Source organism: Wasmannia auropunctata, unplaced genomic scaffold (genome assembly GCF_000956235.1).
Source record: "Wasmannia auropunctata unplaced genomic scaffold, wasmannia.A_1.0 LD336022.1, whole genome shotgun sequence".
NCBI lineage: Eukaryota > Metazoa > Arthropoda > Insecta > Hymenoptera > Formicidae > Wasmannia > Wasmannia auropunctata.
Window position 1 is genome coordinate 376,672 of NW_012026868.1, and position 11,563 is coordinate 388,234.

At 44.5% G+C, this 11,563-nt stretch overlaps 1 protein-coding gene across 1 annotated transcript in view; it reads right to left on the reverse strand.

Annotated features, from left to right (window-relative positions):
• LOC105453054 (muscle-specific homeobox protein tinman-like) overlaps positions 1-10,941 on the reverse strand; it is a 50,020-nt gene extending 39,079 nt beyond the window's left edge. The window contains exon 1 of the mRNA XM_011694732.1: positions 9,131-10,941. Coding sequence (XP_011693034.1) covers positions 9,131-10,250 — 1,120 coding nt within the window. The 5' untranslated portion in view covers positions 10,251-10,941. The remainder of the gene's footprint in view (positions 1-9,130) is intronic.
• Between the last annotated feature and the right edge of the window lie 622 nt (positions 10,942-11,563).

Here is an 11,563-nt window from a genome sequence, read left to right on the forward strand (position 1 = left end):
CACTATATGCGCGCGCGCGATTAAAAGACCCTGTTTTATTTTATAATGTTAATCTGCTAAGGATGACAAATTGTATATATTAATTTATGAAGACAAATAAGAGAAAATGTATAGGAAATAATACAGCAAAAACCAAAAAAAGGATTTAAACATTTTCGGTGCACTTATAACATCTAACTCTTAAATTCATTAAAATTGCACGTATTTAATTTTTTTTCGGGATGCTGTATTTACTGTACAATTGCGACAATATATTGCCAAATTTTCGGAGGACTCTAAGTTTCGGAGCATTAAATTAAACTTAATCCATAAAAAAGATCTTAACGCGCGATTCATCCGGTAAAGGAAATAAATCGGTAACAAACCCTCTTCCACTTAGGTCTCGACAAAAATTAGCAATGCTCGATCTCTCCTGCATTCTCCGTGCACTTCGGTCCGACTTTTCTCGAGATTTCTCCGTCTTTTTCTGTCTCTCGTAGCGCGTATTAACAACGCAGAAACGAGCGGCACTGACCGGCGAGCTGTTTATGACGTGTGCAGTAGTCGGCGCGCGGTCGACTTTGTAGCTTTTACGACGTACATAGATATTGCTCGCAATAAGCACCTACCTAAGTTGTGCAATAAACTCGGACAGGTAGTTAAAAACCCACTTTGGCGGGACTTGAAGCGCGAAACGCACTGAAAAGCGTTGTCCTTGTCCACGTCACTCGCTCGTCCTTGCGACTCCCGTGCGAAAACGAGGCACACGCAACGATGTGCTTCTGCTGTTTTTTTTTCTTATATAAGACAATCAATCTTAGTTTTGTTGCTCGTTTTCGTGTTTATCATTTCATATAAAAAGAGCGTGTTTAATTTTGATGACATCTGCAGAAGGGAAATAGTTATCTAGGAGAAAATTATTTCTATTCCGTGAATAGAAAGGAAAATACAGATTTTTTCGATTAATAAAAATTTAGTATTCTTTGTAATTTGCATCATTAGTATTGCTACAATAGTATAAAATGTGTGAAATGTTTTAAAAAAATATTTATTTAGCTATATTATTATATATAAAAATATATAGGTATAAAATAGCTATTTATTGTTATCGAAATCTGTTATCGAAAATCGCTCGAAAAATGAGCTGCAAGGAAAAAACTACAACGTCAAAATTGTAACAATTAATTTGACCAATAATTATCTTTGTTTTTAAAATCAACTTTCTTTTTGACTCTCACGTGATGAAAATTGTGCAAAGTAAAGTGCAAGTATATTCACGACGCTACCAAAAAATTTCTCAAAAAGCGAGCCGCAAGGCCCACCGGGCGAGCTGGGCGCATCGGGATTGTAACGATCGAAGCCCGTAAATCGATGCCCTGCCGCGGTTCCCCATTCGGGGCATCGTCGGAGCGAGTTACGGACTTGTGGAGGGAAAGAGGGGGACGGGGGGAGAAATAAGAATGCCGCGTAAGTATAGAGAGCATAATAATCAGAAGTAAATTGCGAATACGTGAGGCTACCGTATTGTAGGGATCCTGAGGTATCCGCGGCTGCGGGGTCTCCGTCGTTCCCGCCGTGAGGCCCCTCCTCTAGGGCCCGGCGGTGCTCGTCGTTCCCTCCGTAGGGCTTCCCCGTAGAGGAGGCCCTCGTCCCTTTCTGCCCCCCCCTTCCCGCGCGCGTGTTCCGTGCGCGAGAGAGATACAGGTACGCACGAGAGCCTGACCTACCGGTAATCTAATTTGAATCCCGAAGCCTCGGTCAGATAATGGAACACGTATCGAATAATATTACGAGCGATTCGATTCGATATCATTTGTAATTCCGGAGTCGGAAGACCGCAGCGCGCCGCCGCGGGTCCACGGGGGCCAGCCGGCCGACCGGCGAGGCTCCGACGCGACTCGTGCGAACAACTCATTTTATCGCGTAGTCCGGGGTAGCGGCGGGTCAGAGCGTGGGTGAAAGATACATCAAGAAACTTTGGGACTCCTCGTTGGAGCGTGATCGGAGTACGGAGATGAGATCCTGTGGCCGTACTTCTGGTGGATATCTCAGAAGGACGCGCGTTAAAAATTGAGAAAGCAAAGCGACTATTGTTCGAAGAGCAAAGAAGAAATATTTTAAAATGAGTTATTCAATTTTAAAAAGTCTTACATTTTTGCCACGCGAAAGTACAATATAATCTACTATTCTGAAAGACTTTTTGCTGAAATTGATCGTTGAACAAAAGTTAGAGATACAAGAGTATAATGAATATAATACAAATAAAAATAATAAATTTGTTTGTATATCGAAGCCTGAAAAATTAATCATGATATTTTAAAATAGAACATTTTACTTTTAAAGAAAATAAAATACACGGAGAGAATTTTATTTTAAAATTTACCCTGAAAATCATGTTAATCGTGGGAACAACAGAGTATTTCGATGAATTTTATGTAATTTTCACTATTTTTTTTTTAATATATATTACAACAAATTTATTGTAGTAAAAAAACGCAGTAGAAAAACAGAGAAAATCATATAAAATTCGTCGAAATATTATGTTGTTCCACGATTTTCAGTGTAAATTTTAAAAGAAAATTCTCTCCGTGTGAAATTAGACGATTAACCACGCGCGTTTCATTAACTTACTTCTGCTCGATGAAAAAGTTTTCTACAATTAATCGATAGATTAGATATGTCGTGGTAAACAGTGATTATATGAAAAATGAATGATTAAAAAGAAGTATGTGCATACGTGCTTGTAGAGTAAACGGAGCATTATCTTTTTTTGGCGTTTGCGTGTAGCTTTTCCAGCTACCGACACTCGGCCAATCGGTCACATTGACGTGTAGCAATCAGTATCGCGAGTTAATTTCCAAGAATCTCGATGATCTTGCACGGTTTTCTTGTTTCACGTGCGAACGGTCAGCTGGCGTTCGTAGCGCTTTCGAGGCGAAACGTTCCGTGGAGAAAAAAAACAACATAATTAGGACGTGATTTAGAAAATGAGGCGAATTACGTATCCGCTGATATATCACGGCTGTCTATTAATACACCTTGTTAGTTGGAGCAATGCGAGATTAACGCAAGTTGAGTAAACGGACGTTTAGATGTTACCAGTATCTCGGACTCATCTCCCCGATTCTCTGAAATTCTCGGTAGTAAACGATCCTCGTATTATCTGCCATTTTTCCTCTTGTGCTACTCGCCTTCTCATTCTACCAACACGGTCACGCAAATGGTGAAGTATATAGCTGGAGAGACACGGGAGAGGCACAAAAGGAGAAAAGTGACAGCGCGGTAATCCGGCCGCGATATCTCAATAGGAATAAAAAAATCTCTTTGTCCACGTTAATTTGTGTCGGGTCTAATGTCCCGCTCGCATTTAATATTCAGAACGTTCATGAATCCCGTTTGAGGAAATAAATCCTTAGGCTGGTTCGGAAGGAAACAATTTGGATTTTCTTTCATGAGAATATGGATTACTCGGAACACGGTTTTACGGACCTTGACGATAATACCTTTGCGCCTGTTGGCACAGATTACACACCACGATAGGGCACTGGGACGCTTTCGTAAATTGCGCAACTCTCGGTCGCGTCTTCTCAAAGAGACGTCCTCTCGAAGGACGTGGCAGAAAAAGAACGTGGGAGGGGGAGGGAACAGAAGAAGAAGAAGAAGAAAAAGCGAGGGAAGGACACGCGGGGCTCCTTCGTCGACAAAGGCGAGGCGGAGGCTACCTTTTGTTGAAATTTTTCGCATATTGCTCGCACCGTCGGAAGTCGCGGGCCGCGTTTTCTGTATCACGCTATATGCAAATGAGACATATGCTCTCCCCGAGCCACGTAATAAATTACACGTGTATAGGTAGGCCTAAAATTACGTACCCCCGGGTCCCCGGGTGTGTGTGCCACGCATGCACCACGCACACACCGCCCCGGCTCGTTCGGCGCGGCGGCGGCACGTAACACGTGTCACGGGCCGCGTACGTGTGCACGACGATCCGTGTCTGCCCGTCTTACGGGATAATACGTGCTTTTTATCGGGGACACCCCGAACGAGAGCGCGCGCGCGCGATGGCAGGCTGTCCCTTCGTCGCAGCGGCGGCGTTTTAAAGAGGTAACTCACCGATCTCTTAGAGATCACAAATACGCGGCCAAGTAGGAGAAAAATCGACATGTGATAACGCGAACATTCGTACTTTTATTTGTCGCATTTGCGGCGTAGCTGGCGCGCAATTTCGTTGTGCACAGTACAATGTAAGATATTTATCGGGATTTTCTTTGTCGCTAAGAGAAAATCGTCTTCAAAGAAAAAGACACTCTCTACATATGAGTAGAGTGGGTGTAAAGAAAGTGTCGCCAATGCATGTTCCTATAATTGGTTCCGCCATTTATAAACAAATTTCCGATGAACTCTTTAGTGTAATCTTTCTAAGTCATATCAGTCTGGATTTTAACATGATTTTAAAACAATATTTAAGAAACAGTAATTATTTGCTACAAATTAAAATTTCAACTTGTTATTGTTACTTTCACATATTTTAAAATTGCCATTATGTGATTATATATTTTTTCTCAAAATGATGATTTCCGAATAATTCATGACGCTCTTTTTATATCCATATTTACATATGAGTTTAATTGCAATTATCAAATAATTTCCTAGACATAAATATGATTTACTATATATGAATAACGATAATACGAAACCGCTTTTGTTTTTCTTTATTTTCGGCTCCCGAATTGGACGCACTGATACGTATGCATATCGATGATTGAACGTGTCTCCATTCCAACACGAAGTGCGAACCGTATTTGTTTTGAGAGTCAATGTAAATGTAACCTTTCGGAAAATTGGATTTTCTGGTGATAATTGGGAGGAGCGCGTATCTCGCGCTGCACACGTGTACAAACATGAATCGATCTCTTCGTGTTTCTCTCTCGGTTTACCGATTACGTTTTTCCTTAATCCAATTATCTGAACGCCGAAAGGGAAAATTTGGACAAAGAGAAATCTAGGCAGAACACAAAATCTGGTTGCACCGCCGGTCGTAAGGTGAAGATGTAACTCATCGCTGATGTCGGCACTTTTTTCGACTCGTCCTCAGAAAGGCTCGTAAAACCCTTTCCGTTTCTTGTAACGCAAGGCCACTTTGTTACAAAAGCGGATTCGCCATAGTGTTGCCGGGATTAAGTTCACTAGCCCGGGGACAAACTCCATAACAATCATCATAAAATTAGAAGTTTATGCATTAACGCAGGGTACAGCGGTATATATCACACGTTCCTCGACAAAATCAGAGCGGTAAATGGCACTTCCGAAGACCATTCTCTCGTGATCATCCATTGTGCGCGCCGCAGGTTCGATAAACCTTCGAAAAGAGAGTGGAAAAAAAAGGTACTTTTCGATGCCGACAGAAACGAGCCAAAATATTAATAAATGGGGTCATGTATATTTTTAAAAGGAAACGGAATAGGCTTTCTAGTTCTATAATTTCCACATTTTTTTAAGGGTAGCGCGATAACTAGAAACGTAAAGATTTATTACAGTCGGGTCCCCGTATTATCGCCATATTATCGCTTCTTCTGTCGCGTTGTTCTGTCACATTTGCGTGACCACGCATAGAATGAGAGAGCTCGCTTAATATTGGAAGAACAGCAGAGGAAAAATAATGAGAACGTATATGGGGCTACTTAATTTTAATTAGGATTATGAAAACGTAAATCGACTGAAGTAAGCAATAACATCACAGATATTTAATAGATAAATTGTAATATGTAAATATATATTTGTTTGACGTTTACTCGGCCGTTAAAATACAACGAATATTTGTCTTCATTTTTATATAACAAAGTAATTTATTTTACCGATAGCGAGTAATTTTTCTATTATACGGAAGTCAAAGGTGTCACTTTGAGAAATAAACTTAGCACCCACGCTATCCAAACATCAAATTGAACGATAGCATATAGTTAAAACGCGCTATAAATTCCTTGCACATCGTACAACGGTATTTCACGAAATAAAATGTTCGATGAAATCGAATGGTCGATCGATATCCGGAATATGATAAATGCAACACGGGGTCTTCGGCGCACGATTGACCGATGTACTTATCCATTAAACTGATCGCGTAATCGCGCACTTGTCCCTCGTATCGCCATCAATCCTCGCGGCAATCTCTCGTCTCGTGTGGGCACCCTCCTTTGAGAGCTAATACTTCCTGGCATCGACGTCGCGAGTACGCCTAATAATAATATCGTTCGGGAGAAGTAAACGCGGTCTGAAACGCGTGTCGCCGTTCACCGCACACGCGCGCACGCGAGTTCACGAAAAAAATCTCGTCATTTAATTACGGCACATCTAGAGCGCGTAGCTCGTAACGGCCGCTAATATTAGTACCATTCGCGGAAACGCGCTTCCGAAAAGCGATTAACGCAATACGCGGCACTCGCGTTAAGCGCCAAGCGATTTCGCGTCGCCTCTCGGATCGTGCAGCGTTAATTTCCTTTTGTAAAGGCCCCGCCACGATCTTAATACTCGAATGCGTTTTGACGTTTCCATTTAGTTTCTGAGGTAAAAACTACACGGAACATCTCCATGGATAATCTAACTCTGGACGTTACAATAACTGTTACGTTTACTTACTGCCCGTATAATTATGTCGCGATGCAATATTTAACATTAACATTCTTCGACAATAATGAGGTGACTAAATATTGTTTCAAGTGGAGTTTAACACATCTGTTATTTTATTATTACTGAAGCTGTGGAATGTCGACAGAAGGCCATTTGCGTTCTTGGATGTAAATAATATATTATAAATTGGAAGATTAATTTTCGTATATTTATGATGTTTCCGCAAATTCCGATGGCTTTTGCAGATTATCTAACGTATGACGTAGCGACAAACAACTCGTTGACTCGTTTACTCGTTCGGTGAGAGCGGTGCGAAAAATATTGCGGGTAATTACAAAATATTTCCGGTCGTCGCTCGTACAGGCCATTATTATTATTGACGTTATGAAGGTGTGTCACGCGCCGAGCAGAAGAACGGAAGAAACGGCTGTTCGCCGGCGTGGTAATCTCTCACATGTCGCTTCGGGACATCGCAGATGCGTGATCCACGAGCGAGGAATCAATAGAAAGTTAAAGATCGTCATAACACGTCGATTCCAGGTCTTTAACCGTGATCTCGCCCGACACTTATCGCCCGGCGTATTTCCGTCATGCGAAAACCCGAGGAAGACACCGGAAGAGAGGTATCCATGTGTATCTGTCATTATCGTCGGAACGTTATAACGTGAATAATGTGTCTTCTTGAAACGCGGGTAATTTTTCGTTTTTATTATTAATCGTTATCAATCGCGTTAAATCAACATGCATTAACAATAACTAATTAAGCCTGCGCGCGTCCCATTGTTAGATAAATGTGCGCAATTTGCACGATTGAGTAATTTAAAAGATGCAAATTAAGAAGTCTAAGAACTTTAAAAAAACCGACGATTGAAAGAGTAAATCATTTCAATGCCACAAAATAACAATGTACTGATAGATATGGTACTATTATGTTAAATATCACAAGTAATTTGTATTGTGTGCCACTGCAAATTACAACAATTTAGATTTAATTATTAAATTATTACCATTTAATACCAGGAATTATGTATTGTCATTGTATTTCCTTTCTTTTTTCTTCTTTTTTTCCCGTCGATTGTTCTTGTACGTTCATATATTTTTCGCAGCATTTTTTTTTGCCCACTTATGTCTACAACTGTGTTAATATTCATTGATTACGAGTTTATTGAAACGTTGGTATTATACGTCGAGGTATTACTCATGAGTGACCCGTCACTTTTACGACGCGACATACGCACAGGTCCGGAAAGGTTGCGCGGATCCTAAGTATTCGTGCGAGCGAGCGAGCTCGGATTAGCGTTTGCTGACTCGTATTTTTGGCACCTGCCACACCTAATGCGCCACGAAATTCGAAACGTTCCGTATGTCAGGCTAGAGGGCTATAAAGGCGTAAAATAAAGCGTTACTTCGGAAAGAGTTGAGTGTGGCCGGCAGCGCGCTTCCTGGACTCTCGTGAGGTGCATCAATCAAAATTAAAATCCGTATTCATCGTCGATATTTAAACTCACCGACTCTATACGAGCGGTAGGCTCCGCGAGCGATCAACGAGCGCACCGTCTTCGCACACATTCTATCCTATTTCTCGGGATGTGCTGAACGCGACGTAACGATGGTATATTTTAAGCAATCTTGAAATTGCATGACCGAATATCCGAAACTCATCGTCGAACGATTTGCGTTTTTTTCGTACAGCTGATTATATCGCGGCTGGTATTTTTCCGCAAGAGATTGGCTGTTTCAGGTATCGCCGTAAACATTCAAGTTACACGTCGCAATTAAAAGTGAAGAAAAAAAAAATAAAAAAACAAAATTATTCAAAACCGTTTTAGTTAGATGATGTTGCCCGTCGCTTGTGACTTGAATCGCGAATGCCTTATATCACGCGAAGTAAAAGAACTTATATCGCATAAAAACACCGCAAATATACAGTGCGCCCAACGTATATAAGTGCTGTATTAAAAACAGTACTTTACCGAGCGAGAATTACTTAATGGGAAGATCAACGATTGAGATAAATAAGTATCATTACTGAACTGATTCTTCTCATTTATTCTAATCATACTTGATAGGGTAATCAATTTTCGAACGATTTCATATGTATTATCATCAATCAATTATGGACCAATTATTTTTCTAAGATATACGAAGATAAGAATTAGAGTATTCTAATGTTTTTTTTTCAAGGATTATTTATCTTTATGTTGTAATAAAATTATGCAATACAGAGAAAGAAATAAAATCTAATTCAAGTATTGAACTATTCAATTAGTTAGCAGTTGTTTTTTTACAAATTGCTTATTATAATAATAATTAAACAAATCGTGTGTATAAAATACGTTAAAAATTTCGTTAGAATACAAGATCCGTTTCTAGGTAAATTTCATGCATCTATATCTCAAAAATTATCGTTAGCTTGATACGATAATTTTCCCCAAAACTATCCCCATAATTTACTTGAGACATATTCTCAGTCTTCATGTTGCAAATCCGCTTACAAAGAGAAACGTGAGAGTCTGCGGGTGCTTACCCTGACTGTGCTCGCCCGCGTCGAAGGTTTTGCTGGTCATTTGGAAGAGTGCGTCCAAGGGACTGCCCTGCCCTGTGGTCCTCTTGCCGTTTTGGCCAGCGTGGGAGCCATGCTGCTGCGGCATTTTCCTCTTGAGCTGCTGCTGCGGCTGCTGGAGCGCCGGATGATGCAGGCCGGGATGAATGCCCGCGTGATGAAGCGCCGCGTGATGATGGTGATGATGGGCGAGCGGGTCCGGGCTACCGGAATCCGACACGGAGCTCCTTCCGGACGACGAGGAGCTGCTGAGGGGCGGCTCGCTGATGGAGCCGGACATAGACGCGAGTGACATACCCATCAGCGAGAGATCCCGGGGCCCGGTCGCGTGACTCGGATGACTACTGTGGTGATGATGGTGGTGCAAATGGTGCTGATGATGATGCTGCTGCTGCAGGTGATGACGGTGCTGATGACCGAGGCCGGAATCCGTCGTGTCCCAGGGACGGACGATCTTCGCCTTCGGCCGATGCGACAGGATATCGAGGATGCTGAAAGACTTGACTCCGCGGTCATTGGATTCCCGTTCCCTCTCGTCCTCCTCGTCCGAATGCTGCATCTGCACCATCTTCAGGCGCTTCAGCGGCTTGAAGTAGTCGTCCGTGGTACCAGCGGCCGCCGCTCCGTTGCTACCGGTCCTACTGTCCACATCTTCCTCCTCTTCCTCGTCCTCCTCGTCGTCTCTGAGCGTCGTGACCGAATCGCCGCTCTCGCGAGTCCTGCTGCTCGTTCTTCCGTTCGACATCCTGTACTCCCCGTTGCGGGAATAATCTCTCTCCTCGTCCTCCGTCACCGAGTCTCGCGGATAGGTTCTCCTGGGGCTCAAACGGTCGGCGTAGTCCTCCCTGGAGGAGGCCAACTCGTCCTCCGTATTAGGCGTCGCGACTACAAGCGGCAACGGACTGGGACAGCCCACAGAGATCTCGTCCTCGTCGTCCTGGACGTCCCCTCGGCCCGGCGAGCCTCTGCACGACGTCCGTCGGTGTGCCGACGAGCCGCTCACGCAGCCGGGCGTCACGGCGCTGGAAGATACCGTTGTCGACGGCGACATCGTGTACGATTCCGTCATCTCCGTGGTGCACATGCCGCGTGCGGAATATAAGGAAGGAGCTAAACTAAAAAAGCTCGAGACACTCGCCTGGTGGCTTTTGGCAGCCAGTCGCGAGGCCACGGCAAGTTAGCCTTTCAAGCACCGCGCATTCTTCCGATAACGCACTTGTGTTCTAAAACTGTTCACGGGATCACCACACACAGTCTATCATCAAGTCTCATTCACTGGCCCAACATGTCGAGTCCTCGACAATCTTCGCGGCAGGCCACAGTCACGAAACCAATCGCACTAATCGTTATCGACGATCTGTCAACGCACTCGCATTCTCCGTCATCGCGCTAAAACCGCCACACGAGTCACATCATTGGCTTCCGGATCCGTTCTCCCATTTCTCTCCGAGACATCTCTCTCGAGCTGTAGCTTCCTTCAAATGTCAGCTGGCGCGGACGAGAGACGTCAAGTGTCATTCCAAACGTCGGACTCGTGTACCTCCTTTTCACTCTAGCTTCACCGCTACCGTCATCCGTTCGAAACTGAACACCAAAATATGACACCGGGGCTTCATTATAGCGAGCGAGCTGTGGAACGCTTCTGTCCTCGAATGTCCTCGCACGACAACCTGTTTTCGGTCGAGTGTAGAAACACGACCGGATGTCACACAGTGTCCTCCTCCCTTCGCTATTCTGACTGAACACCAGGCACACGGAAAGAGAGAGAGAGACGCGTCCTGACGTACTCCGTACGTCGCTGAGATATCCGCGGCGATCGAGATACGCGCGCGAAACGTCAATACGTCGGCGTTTAACGAGTTTCGGTGCTAAGGAGGCAGCCGGGTGCCTCCTCTCTCAGGCCAGTCGAAGCCGGTGACGCGAAATGGTACGGTGGACGGGGATCCCCCGGCGCCGGCGTTGGGCAGGCGCTTTCCTCACAACCGGCTCGGCGCACGCGTAGAAGAACGGTGGAGCCGTTCGAGTCCGGCCGCGCGCTTCGAAGCCGCTGCCACGGTACCGGGTACCACCTCCGTCGCGAGAACGCGCCCCTTTGGCGGTTCCGAGGGCCGGGCGAGATCGGATCCCGCCTACGGTAACCTAACGTAGCCGGGAACGGCAAAATGACGCCGCCGCCGCCGCCGCCGCCGCCGTCGCCGCCGCCACGGGATGGAATTTTTACGAGACGTACTTAACATCCCGCAGCGTCGCGGCGGGCGCGACCGTCCGTCCTTCCTTCCTTTCGCCCCCTCTGCTCCTTCCTCTCTCCCTCTTTATTCTACCCCCGAAGTAGCTCCTCTACATCTCGCGCTCCTCCATCTCCCTCTTTCTTTCACCACCTCGAAGCCGCTCGCGTTC